Source organism: Sus scrofa, unplaced genomic scaffold (genome assembly GCF_000003025.6).
Source record: "Sus scrofa isolate TJ Tabasco breed Duroc unplaced genomic scaffold, Sscrofa11.1 Contig61, whole genome shotgun sequence".
In the NCBI taxonomy this organism is placed as follows: domain Eukaryota; kingdom Metazoa; phylum Chordata; class Mammalia; order Artiodactyla; family Suidae; genus Sus; species Sus scrofa.
The window spans coordinates 179,585-192,446 of record NW_018085264.1 but is presented as its reverse complement, the minus strand read 5'-3'; the positions used below and the strand labels follow the sequence as shown (position 1 = coordinate 192,446).

Here is a 12,862-nt window from a genome sequence, read left to right as displayed (position 1 = left end):
AGAGAGAAGAAAGTTCTGTCATATGCCTTGTTCTACTGCCTGTAATACTGGTACAGTGAGCATATGAATACAGTAGCCATGATAGCAGGGATGGAAGCTATGCACGGATTTAGCAGCATACACTGTAGACATTGCCAAGTATCCAATCTTCTGTGTATATCTATCCTATTCTGCATTTAGGGACACAAGAAATACCATAGGGTAGGTCACAAATCCATTGGACTAACTATAAATTGAACTTAGGCCAGTGCTCCATTTACTTCCTATCCTCAGTTCCCACTCTAACTGGGGGTCATGATGGCATCTTGTGTATCCTGCCTGGCATGTGTCAACTAAGACTCCATATTGAATGACCCTCAAATTCTGGTCTCAATATTTGTCTCTCACCTTTGTAAATTAATCTGGTAAATGGCTTGAGGAAATATTTTGTGGAATATTTATTGTATATCCTTATAGTGGCAGTCCAAAATTCTTCCTTAAGGGATCCTCCATTCCCTTTAATTGATAGGATCTAGATCTGAGAACAGGCTTTGTTATGAAAACTGGGCAAAGATCATTATTTTTCTGTTGCAGCTTCCATTTCACCAACTCTGATTTTTTTCCTAACCAATCAAATCAACTAACTTTCTTATTATGTCTACATCTGTCTTACCCCTAGAAGAATTGTAGTTTATTATATTAGACACCACCATAGATCTTCGTGAAACAAGACACTCTTACTGTCCATTATGTTAATTTTATCTAGCTGGCTTTTGGTAGTTAAGAGCTGCCACCTGGACCCTGCTTATCTGGAGTCTTATCATAGGAATTGAGTAAGGAGCGAAGTTCTCTGAAAGCATCTGCTATTATCAATATTGGTCTGCAGAGGACATTAAGCTTCTCAAATATACTTTGCCTCTTCTACTGATACATTTTCTACTCTATTAATAGAGTGTGTCCTCAGGGACATCATAGGGAGTCTAGTTAGGTGATAGGTTCTCTGTACATAATAAATGCATTCCAATATTCCTAACTGTGATCCTTGTGACACTTTAATATTCTGTCAAGGCAGCTGCAGCAACTCCATTGCATTTACTGTAAATATAATTGTGTTAAAATTTTAATAAGATGTCCTTGTAGTATATTAGAACGGAATCTAGTGTTCATTTCCAGGAGCTTAATTCCTAAGTCTTGGGAAAATGTTTTCATGTCTTAAACTTCCCCACATCCAGCTTTATATTCTGTTTCTCTCCTAAGAAAAGTTCCTGATAATACATGTTAGCCAGGTCCTACATGTTTTAAAAAAGCTATTTCTTTTTATAGCAGAGGCTGTAGTTATTGCTCTGAAGGTGGTGAGTTAGGGCAAGGAGAGATTGTGAGAAGAACTATACCATTTTTCAGAGAACATGTTTACATGATCTCCACGTAGAGGTGGCTTCTCTCCTCTAGCAAGAGGGAAAAAACTACTTCCAGTTTGCAAGGTTCAGAGAAATCTAGATATTCATGTTTTTGAGGTGCCACTGTACAGATATCCATCATTACAGATGCAAATGTCTGACTCTTTCCCTTTTAGGATCCTGACTTTAATATAAACAGTCTGTTCATGTGCATTTTGTATCCTTTGAAATCTTGTGACCCTTATAATCATTTTAAGTGCTTTTCTCTATTCGGGATATAAAAATATCTTTAAATGCTTTCATGGAGGCTTACTTACTGTTACAGCATTCCCTAGTTAGTGGTTCTTTTTTTTCTATTTCTTTTATGGTTTTTATTTTTTCCATTATAGTTGATTTACAGTGTTCTGTCCATTTCTACTGTACAGCAAAGTGACCCAGTCATATTCATGTATATATATATACACACACACACACAAATATATATATTCCTATCCTCCATCATGTTCCATCACAAGTGACTGGATATAGTTCCCTCTGCTATACAGCAGGATCTCATTGCTTATCAACTCTAAATGCAATAGTTTGTGTCTATTAATTCCAGCCTCCCACTCCATCCCACTCCCCCCCCATTGACAACCATAAGTCTGTCTTCCAACTTCATGAGTTTCTTTTCTGTGGAAAGGTTGATTTGCACAGTATATTCCAGATATAAGTGATATGATATGGTATTTGTCTTTCTCTTTCTGACTTACTTCACTTAGTATGAGAGTCTCTACTTTCATCCTTGTTACTGCAAATGGCATTGTTTTGTTCTTTTTTTTGGCTGAATAGTATTCCATTGTGTATATATACTACATCTTCTTAATCCATTCCTCTGTCAATGGACATTTAAGTTGTTTCCATGTCTTGGCTATTGTGAATAGTGCTGCAATGAACATGTGGGCACATGTGTCTTTCAAGGACAGTTTTGTCCAGATATATGTCCAAGAGTGGTATTTCTAGGTCATATGGAAATTCTATATTTAGTTTTCTGAGGTACCACCATACTGTTTTCCATAGTGGATGTACCAATTTACATTCCCACCAACAGTATAGGAGGGTACACTTTTCTCCACACCCTCTCCAGCGTTTGTTATTTGTCGACCTGTTAATGATGGCCATTCTGACAGGTGTGAGGTGATACCTCATAGTAGTGTTGACTTGCATTTCTCTAATAATCAATGATGTTGAGCAATTTTTCACGTGCTTGTTGGCCATCTGTATGTCTTTGGATAAATGTCTATTCAGGTCTTTTGCCCATTTCTCAGTGGGTTGATTTTTTTTTTTTATTGTTGATTTGTAAAAGTTGTTTGTATGTTTTAGAGATTAAGCCCTTGTCAGTTACATCATTTGAAACTCTTTTTTTGACCCAGAATCACCAAAGCAATTCTGAGAAACAAAAACCAAGCAGGAGACATAACTCTCCCAGACTTCAAGAAATACTACAAAGCCACCGTCATCAAAACAGTGTGGTATTGGTATCAAAACAGACAGACAGACCAATGGAACAGAATAGAGAATCCGGAAATAAACCCTGACACCTATGGTCAATTAATCTTTGACAAGGGAGGCAAGAACATCAAATGGGAAAAGGAAAGTCTATTCAGCAAGCATTGCTGGGAAACCTGGACAGCTGCATGCAAAGCAAAGAAACTACAACACACCCTCACACCATGCACAAAAATAAACTCCAAATGGCTGAAAGACTTAAATATAAGACAGGACACCATCAAACTCCTAGAAGAAAACATAGGCAAAACACTCTCTGACATCAACATCATGAATATTTTCTCAGGTCAGTCTCCCAACGCAATAGAAACTAGAGCAAAAATAAACCCATGGGACCTCATCAAACTGAAAAGCTTTTGCACAGCAAAGGAAACCAAAAGGAAAACAAAAATACAACTTACAGAATGGGAGAAAATAGTTTCAAATAATGCAACTGACAAGAGCTTAATCTCTAGAATATATAAGCAACTTATACAACCCAACAGCAAAAAAGCCAATCAATCAATGGAAAAATGGGCAAAAGACCTGAATAGACATTTCTCCAAAGAAGATATACAGATGGCCAACAAACACATGAAAAAATGCTCAACATTGCTGATTATAAGAGAAATGCAAATCAAAATTACCATGAGATATCACCTCACACCAGTCAGAATGGCCATCATTAATAAATCCACAAATAACAAGTGCTGGAGGGGCTGTGGAGAAAAGGGAACCCTCCTGCACTGCTGGTGGGAATGTAAACTGGTACAGCCACTATGGAGAACAGTTTGGAGATACCTTAGAAATCTATACATAGAACTTCCATATGACCCTGCAATCCCACTCTTGGGCATCTATCTGGACAAACCTCTACTTAAAAGAGACACATGCACCCGCATGTTCATTGCAGCCCTATTCACAATAGCCAGGACATGGAAACAACCCAAATGTCCATCGACAGAGGATTGGATTCGGAAGATGTGGTATATATACACGATGGAATACTACTCAGCCATAAAAAAGGATGACATCATGCCATTTGCAGCAACATGGATGGAACTAGAGAATCTCATACTGAGTGAAATGAGCCAGAAAGACAAAGGCAAATACCATATGATATCACTTATAACCGGAATCTAATATCCAGCACAAATGAACATCTCCTCAGAAAAGAAAATCATGGACTTGGAGAAGAGACTTGTGGTTGCCTGATGGGAGGGGGAGGGAGTGGGAGGGATCGGGAGCTTGGGCTTATCAGACACAACCTAGAATAGATTTACAAGGAGATCCTGCTGAATAGCATTGAGAACTATGTCTAGATACTCATGTTGCAACAGAAGAAAGGGTGGGGGAAAAAATGTAATTGCAATGTATACATGTAAGGATAACCTGACCCCCTTGCTGTACAGTGGGAAAATAAAAAAAAAAAAAAGAAACTCTTTTTTTCCCATTCCATTGGTTGTCTTTTTTTATAATTTCCTTTGCTGTGTAAAAGCTTGTCAGTTAGTTAGTGGTTCTTAAAGTGTCCTCTCTGAACCAGCATCATCATCATCAACTAGGGCCTTATTGGAAACACCAATTCTTGGGCTTCGCCCTAATCCTAGGGAATCATAAACTCTGGATGTGGTGCCTAGAAATCTACATTTTAATGAGCAGTTTGAGCAGTTGAATGAGCATAGCCCTAGGTTGCTTCTACTTATACCTCATCCCAAATCACAACAGGCAAGAATATTGGTAATACTGGCATCAGAGGAAGCTAAGTGTTACTACTACATTCTGACTGGTGAGTGATTCATTTTCTGAGTATTCATCTAAGATTGTCCTCTCTAGTGCCACTTCCAGTATAACTCTATTACAGTCATACCGAAAACAGAGATTGAGTAAAAAAGTAGGTTAAAATTACTTATTGGGGAAGTTATCAGGAATAATGAGTGAGGGAACAGGAAGAAGACAGACAAGAAAGACAATATAAGGGTGTATTAGTCAGGTTGTATGCAATGGGAGATCAGATCTCCAGGGATCCCCTGAAATGCAAATGGGGTTTTTTCTTCTGAATGAAGGTTTCCTGGAACACATCCACAACTACCACCTTCCCTTGTTTGAAGATTTCCCATGGGGTCATTAAATTTCTTGCATTTCTGGGCAGCACTTGTTTATGTACCAACCAGGCTTCCATAGTGTCAGATAAGGCCTTGGGGGGCAATCAGGAAAGACATATACATGGCTGAGCTAGATCATTGTCAGGGTGTATGAGATGAATCTGAGTTCCCACAGAACTGTCCGTTGCAGCTCTGCTGAAATCAGAAGTGGTTGTGGAGTTGAGATACATTTCACCAGAGACATCTATTTTTTAGAAGGTGAGGTGTAAATATTGTATTCCACACTTGCAGCCATAGGAATTGTGGTGGACTGACTCTCAGCAAAAACTTGTCAGATACTCTTCTGAAGAGGCAGAGAAGGTGGCCTAAAAGAAAATCATAGGGGAATTGACGTTTTTGAGAAAAAGACAGTCTCAATAAAAGTACAGATGAAGAGAGTTCTTGTATTTTACATTGTGAATATCAGTTAAATCAATACCTTATCCTCCCACGCAAGAACCTTTTGAGAATAGCTGATTCAGGGGGGAAATATATTGCATCCAATGATTAGTAATTAGAAAGAAACTTAGAGACATAAGAGAAATGGATGGGCATAGATATATAGATAAAAGTAGATATATGGGCAGTACAATTTAAAAGAGGAAAATCAGGGTGTTCCCATTGAGGTGCAGCAGAGACAAATCCAACTAGTGTTCATGAGGATGTGGGTTCAATCCCTGGCCTCGCTCAGTGGTTGGGAATCTGGTATTGCCATGAGCTGTGGTGTAGGACACAGATGTGGCTTGGATCTAGTGTAGGACACAGACTGTGGCCAGCAGCTGCAGTTCTGATTTGACCCCTGGCCCAGGAATTTCCAAATGCCACAAATGCAGCCCTAAAAAGCAAAAAAAAAAAAAAAAAAAAAAAACAGGGGGAAAACCAGGAGTGGAGGAATAATCCTAATATACAAAGAACATAAATCAGATTTACTGAAAGTGAGTGAAATTCATAGGATGGACTAGGAGGCAGCTTGGTTTAGGTGCTAGAAAAATCTTCAAGACTCTGAGATTCTTTAACACATAAAACTTTACTCTTCTACTGAAATACTAGACTCAGGTTCATGACCAAAGCCAGCATTTCAACTCTAATTTGTAAAAATTCTGCAGAAAGTAAAGGAACAATGGCACCAAAAAGGGAATAGAGACTCAGAGAGGATATATGGATTATCTAAAATGCAAGGCATAGCAAAAAAAATCTGACTAAAGAAAATCATAAAATAAAAATATCAGACGTGAGAGCTCATGTGCATCTTTATGTCCTGCAAAATAATTGTGCTTGGGAGTTCTTGTATCAATATCCTGTTGTCTTGAAAATTACTGATAGGGAGAACTTCAAATGAATCTACTAGTGTGTGACAATTTCAAAGGTGATTCATGATAGGAAAGTAAGGATAGGATGGACAGATAAGAAACAATAGGACCAGAATATTCAGGAGATAACTTCCAGCAAGCTGTTTAAAAGCAAAAACATATGCCTATGACGGTATAAAAATACTTAAGATAAATAACTGCATGATATATCATTATGTTGTTGAAATTAAGCTGAGATTATAAATTCGCCTCATGTGTGACTATATAATAGATTGTAAATATCAGGTCATGTTCTAATTTTTCTTAGAATCTTGACTTAAGTAGTCCATTTGACACAATGTATTATTTTTACATGACTTTAAATATTTTCAACTTGGAATTTCAAGTTCCAAGATTTGATTTTCTCTACTTTATCATTCATAGGACTATTTAAAAGCTATAAAATATATAACATAATTATTGATGAAACATACAAAGATGACTCAGGCAAGATTCACCCCCCCATAATTTTTTTGGAGGGGTGATAATTAAATAAGTCAATCTGCTTTGCAAATTGTCAGTTACATGATAAGATCTCAGTCAAGCATAGCTATGCTGCTGCTGCTGATTATCAGTGTCAGTCTCATTTATGCATCTCTAATTCTAATCTATTGATTATAGGCACATTTTCTTAAATCTATGCTTGTGGAAAGTCTTGGTAAATAAAGAATAGACCATAAATAAAATGATAGAAATAGCATCCGGAATTCACAATCAAAATTTTAATTTAATTTTTTAACATTTGGTAAACTGGAAAATGTTTTTGTAAAGGAATATTTTAAATTTTCCACAAATAAGGCTTGCCATAAATAAGACTTTATCAAACATATTGATTTGGATAAAAGAAGGGGGCCCACAACTTTAAAATTCTTAAAAAGATAGGCAAAGGAGTCACTGAAGGGCATAGATTTGTAAAATCTATTTCAAACCCATTTACAATGATTATTTTTATTCAGAGAGTCCTATTGGGAGACTCCCTTGCAAAGGCATGTAGTAAATGAGAACACTTTGAAATGTAAAAAGTGCTATATAAAATAAACATGAAGAGCTGTTAGATTTTCTTATACTACAGGAATAGGAAAATTGTAGGAAACAGAAGCAGGAAAGTGACAGAAAAGAGTAGAGTTTTTTTGTTTTAAATAGTAGTAGCAACAGCTCAAGAATAGAGAAAAAAGAAAAAGTTATAGCACCATTATTCTTTAATGTGTTAAGAAATGTGTATAATACCAGTGTTTGAGTAAAAAGGGATATTCCTTTAAAACTTTTTTAATCCACTGAAAATGTGAATAAAAGGGAGTACATCTTACAAATTTGTTTTGTAATCTCAGGTTCTATGGGAAGAAAAGCTCATTAAATACAGATATATCTGCTCCTCAGTATAAAGATGGATAATTTATAGTGGTGGACACGTGAGTACAATTGCTTTCAATTTTTTGGCAAAAAGATAATGTACAGATGTTATATTACTTTAAACATTTTTTGTCACTAATACTGTGTAAAACCTTGCCTATATAGTTTGATGTTTTGCACTTGAAACAATTATTTTATTAGTATCATAATTATGATCATGCTCATGATAATTATAGCTACCGTACACTGAGCAATTATACGAGATCAGGAACTCTTTGGTTTTTGTTTGTTTTAGTATTTTCTCTGTGCTTTCACATTTTCTCCAACAAGGATAGGTAGGTTCTATGATTCCCTCCCCTCCATTTTCCAAATAGAATATCTAAAGGAAAAACTAAGGTAATATAAGAAGTTAAAATAAATTTCTTAAGATCTTGTGACATAAAGTAGCTGGACAAGCATTCAAATTCAGAGAGCAAAAGAGAAAGTGGAAAGGAGGAATGAAGAAGAGGGGGAGAAGGAGATTGAAGGATAGGCGAGATGAAAGGGAGTGGGAGAAACATGGGAAAAAGGTATTCAGATAAATTGAGATACAGACACAGAAAGAAGAGAACAATATGTAAAGAAAGAAGGAGAAAGAGAACATGATTGAACTATGATGTATCTAAAAGCTATGTAATAAATGTTGTAAATGTACAGTCTTTGAGAGCAAAGATGAAATGATCTTATACTATTTAGTAAAGTCATTTTCCCTAATATGTGTGTTTGATATATATTTTACATGTTACTTATAATTCAGAGTTCTAAAAAACAGCACATGAAGATGCAAAAGAGGAAGACAAAAATAGAGTAAATGAGTGATGAGTATCAAAGATTAAAACAGGTCCCTAAATCTTGTATTGTTTTCCCAAAATAAGGATGCCACATTTCACCTTTGAGTAAAAAATAATCAAATAATTCATACTGTCCTTCTTCCTCTTCCTGTCTCTGTACTGGAACCATCACAGGCCTTCGAGCAACTGGTTTTGAACCATTCCTGAAGAGGCTGTTGCTCCAGAAGCTATGTTCACAATTTGCAATGACAGCCATAGTGATTTCATCCTCCTGGGCTTTTCTGACAAGCCGTATTTGGAGAAGATACTTTTTTGGGTAATTCTGATCTTTTATTGCTTGACCACTGCAGGAAACACAGTCATAATTCTTGTCTCCTTTAAGGATCCCAGACTCCACATCCCAATGTATTACTTTCTTTCCAACCTTTCCCTGCTAGATCTTTGTTTCACCAGCAGCTGTGTTCCACAGATGTTGGTTAATTTCTGGGCTCCAGAGAGGACCATCAGTTACATTGGCTGTGCCATTCAACTTTATGTTTTCTTGTGGCTTGGGACCACTGAATGTGTGCTTCTCGTGGTTATGGCTGTGGATCGCTATGTGGCAGTGTGTCATCCACTACAATATACCACTATTATGCACCCCAAACTTTGTCTGCAGCTGGCCATCCTTGCATGGGGGACTGGCCTGATTCAGTCTCTGATCCAGTCTCCTGCTACCCTCCAGTTACCCTTCTGCTCCCATCAGAGGGTGGATGACATTGTGTGTGAAGTTCCAGCCCTCATTCAAGTCTCCAGTGCAGATACCAACTCCATTGAAATCCAGATATTCATAGCCAGTATTGTTCTCCTGGTGGTGCCCTTGGTCATTATCCTTTCCTCCTATGGTGCTATTGCTAAGGCTGTGCTGAGAATAAAGTCAATTGCAGGGCAGAAGAAAGCATTTGGCACCTGCACTTCTCATCTTCTTGTGGTCTCTCTCTTCTATGGCACTGTCACAGCTGTCTATCTTCAACCCAAGAGTCACTATGCTCATGAACAAGGCAAGTTTCTCACCCTTTTCTACACTGTTGTAACTCCAACTCTTAACCCGCTCATCTACACTCTAAGGAACAAAGAGGTAAAGGGGGCACTAATAAGACTCAGGAAGAAGACCTGGGATATTCGGAATAACTAAAGAGATTGACTTTTGCTTAATCTGAGAAGAGATAATAGCCTCATCATAAAAATCTGAAGATAAATCTTCAAACCCTAAAATAATAAAGAACTGCATTTTGTTTAAGTTGAGATTTCAGTTCCATCCATCAGTCATCGACCAAGGCTTACTTGCTTCACAGTGCTGATTTAGGCACAATACAGTATAGAAATGAATATATTTAATAGTCATTATATTAAAGAGTTACCTAATATGGTTGAATTTGGGCAACAAAAGAAATATAAGCTTGCAAAATAAAAGACCAAGTAGATGTCTCATGCCTTTCCATTTATTTCTTTTTCCTTTGTTCTTTCTATTTTCCTCCAAACCCATCCACTACTTTCTTCCAAATATCTGGGCCCAATAAGGCTCCTAAAATTTTCAGAGACTTTTTAAGAAACTCTCAGTTAATGGAATTGTGGTTCTTGGTTCTGAGTTACTTCTGCCTCCTTGCCTCAGTATGTCCTTTTTATGATGTGTAATGTTCATTCATTTTAGAGATATTTATTGTTTTTTTTATTAGGTATCTATTATGTGCTAGATCCTGGGTATAAAATGGTAATTAAGACACAAAAAATCATTAACATCATGGAGCTTATTGTCAAATGGTGTACAGAGATATAAACCAAAATATTTAAAATTTATCATTTTACTGGAGAGAGATTTGTTCTTCAACACCTGCCTAGGGCTGATTACCATGCCACATGCCTTTGACTTTTGAATATTATGTACAAAAGATTTATTTATTGATGCCTTTTAACTACTGCCTATGCTCTAGTTTGTTTCAATGAAATCATGGATATAAATTGTTAACTTTCCTGTGTGATTGCTAATCAACCGTGCCTACCATCTGTTAGTGCCTATTTCATGTATCAATGGAATTAGTATGAGGTCCTGTTCCATCCCATTTTTCTGTACTGATGAACTATACCACTTGTCTGATTTGGAGATTTCATATCAAAAAATTTAAACTTGAATTCTTATTTGCAAACTTAAAAAAGTATTAAGTTACTCAAACCAGCACCAATGTTCAGAAGTAATAACAGCACAATTACTATGAGTATGTAACGTAATTTCTCGCTATCAATAAGAGAACAATGGTTATATAGTAATTTTGTTATCCTTTCATTCACTATAAGGAATTAAGGGAGTAATTGAGAAGAAATCTAAAAGGACAGAGTTTATTTTATGACATTGACTTTAAGATTGTAGAGCTGGGGCAACTCTAGGGGATGACTAGGTTCATGGTATGGACATAGGAACAAGTATCTGAGGTTGAGAGGTAACTACTTTGGAGATGGAAACAAGGATGCCGGCATATTCAAGAGTTCATCTTACTTTTGATATAGCCTATAATAACACCAAGGCCTTTAGTATAGAAGAAAACTGTGCACCTGATGCCAAAATATAAATGCATGGGAAGGAGAGCGGTTATGATACCAGTAAATGACTGTAGCAAGAATGAAGAAACACAGTTTGTCAAACTTTAGAATTCATAAGATTCACATGGTGCACTTGTTAAAAATTAAAGTACTTGTGTTTAATACTCAGGATTTCTGATTTAAAATATCTTATTGTGCCCTGGGATGAGCATTTTAAATAACACTGTGGGTGATTCTGAGGCAAGCTATCTAGGATCATACTATGGGAAATTGCAGTCTAGATAATTGCTCAGCCAAAATGACATGGGTGACAAATGAACTCATTTAAAAAGTAGGAGTGAAGAGAATGATGATCTGGAGGTAGAATAAAGCCAATAGCTCAAATCCCACATTCTGAAGTTGTGGTTAAAACAGTGTTTTCAGGAGAGAGTATCAATTCAGTTAATGCTAGGAGGTATAGAATATATTAAGTAAATCATTTGAGGATATAGGTGAATTATTAACTTTGGAGCAGGCCCAGTGCTACTTTGGAAGGTTTGGGGAGAGATAAGGGCAAGAGTGTTGGGGAGGAAGGGGATTCCTCTATGGGAATAACAGTATGGAAAAATAGAGATGACTAAGATACATTTACATTTTGGGAGATGACTGACAGTGTGGACTTAGCTATGTACTTGTTTGTTGACATAATTTTTTTTTCACCTTAATCACAAATTCTTAAAAAATTTTATTGATGTATAGTTGACTTACAATGTTGTGTTAATTTCTGCTGTACAACAAAATGTCTTCATATTATCTTCCATCATGGTTTATCACAAGATAAAATTGAATATATTTCCCTTGCTATACAGTAGGACCTTTTGTCTATCCAGCCTATATATAATAATTTGCCTTTGCTAATCCCAAACTCCCAATCCTCCCCTTGGTCTACCTTCTTCCCCTGGGAAACCACAAGTCTGTTCTCTATATCTGTGTGTCTATTTTTATATTTGTGTCATATTTTAGATTCCAAATATAAATGATATCATGGTATTTGTCTTTCTCTTTCTGACTTACTTTAGTTAGTATAATCTAATGTTGCTGCAAAAGGCATTATTTCACCTTTTTTTTTTTTTTGTATTTCTGCTATTTTCTTGGGCCGCTCCTGCAGCATATGGAGGTTCCCAGGCTAGGAGTCTAATCGGAGCTGTAGCTGCCAGCCTACACCACAGCCACAGCAACGTGGCATCCAAGCTGCGTCTGTGACCTACACCACAGCTCATGGCAACGCCGGATCCTTAACCCACTGAGCAAGGCCAGGGATCAAACCCACAACCTCATGGTTCCTAATCAGATTTGTTAACCACTGAGCCACAACGGGAACTCCTCACCTTTTTTTTTAATGGCCGAGTAGTATTCCATTATGTATATTATTGCATCGTTTAATCCATTCATCTATTGATGGACAATTAGGTTGTTTCCATGTCTTGGCTATTATTGTAAATAGTGCTGCAATCAATATAGGGGTACCTGTTTCTTTTTGAATGCTAGCTTTGTCTGGATATCTGCCAAGGAGTAGGATTTTTGGATTATTTGTAAACTCTATTTTTTAGCTTTTTGAGAAGCATCCATACTGTTTACCATAGTGATTACACCAATTTACATGTTCCCCACCCACAGTGTAAGAGGGTTTGATTTTCACCACATACTCTCCAGCATTTATTATTTGTAGGCTTTTT

The 12,862-nt window shown here is 36.7% G+C and overlaps 1 protein-coding gene across 1 annotated transcript; it reads left to right on the top strand.

The window, feature by feature from the left end:
• The first annotated feature begins 5,961 nt into the window (after nucleotides 1–5,961).
• LOC110258996 (olfactory receptor 2H2-like) lies at nucleotides 5,962–11,893 on the top strand. Its single transcript, XM_021082292.1, has one exon. It carries the CDS (start codon nucleotides 8,803–8,805, stop codon nucleotides 9,745–9,747), a length of 945 nt encoding a protein of 314 aa, XP_020937951.1. The 5' UTR covers nucleotides 5,962–8,802; the 3' UTR covers nucleotides 9,748–11,893.
• Nucleotides 11,894–12,862: the final 969 nt, after the last annotated feature.

Excerpts from the sequence above, each read along its gene's own strand:
- LOC110258996 (XM_021082292.1), top strand. The coding sequence starts at position 8,803 with ATGTTCACAATTTGCAATGACAGCCATAGTGATTTCATCCTCCTGGGC.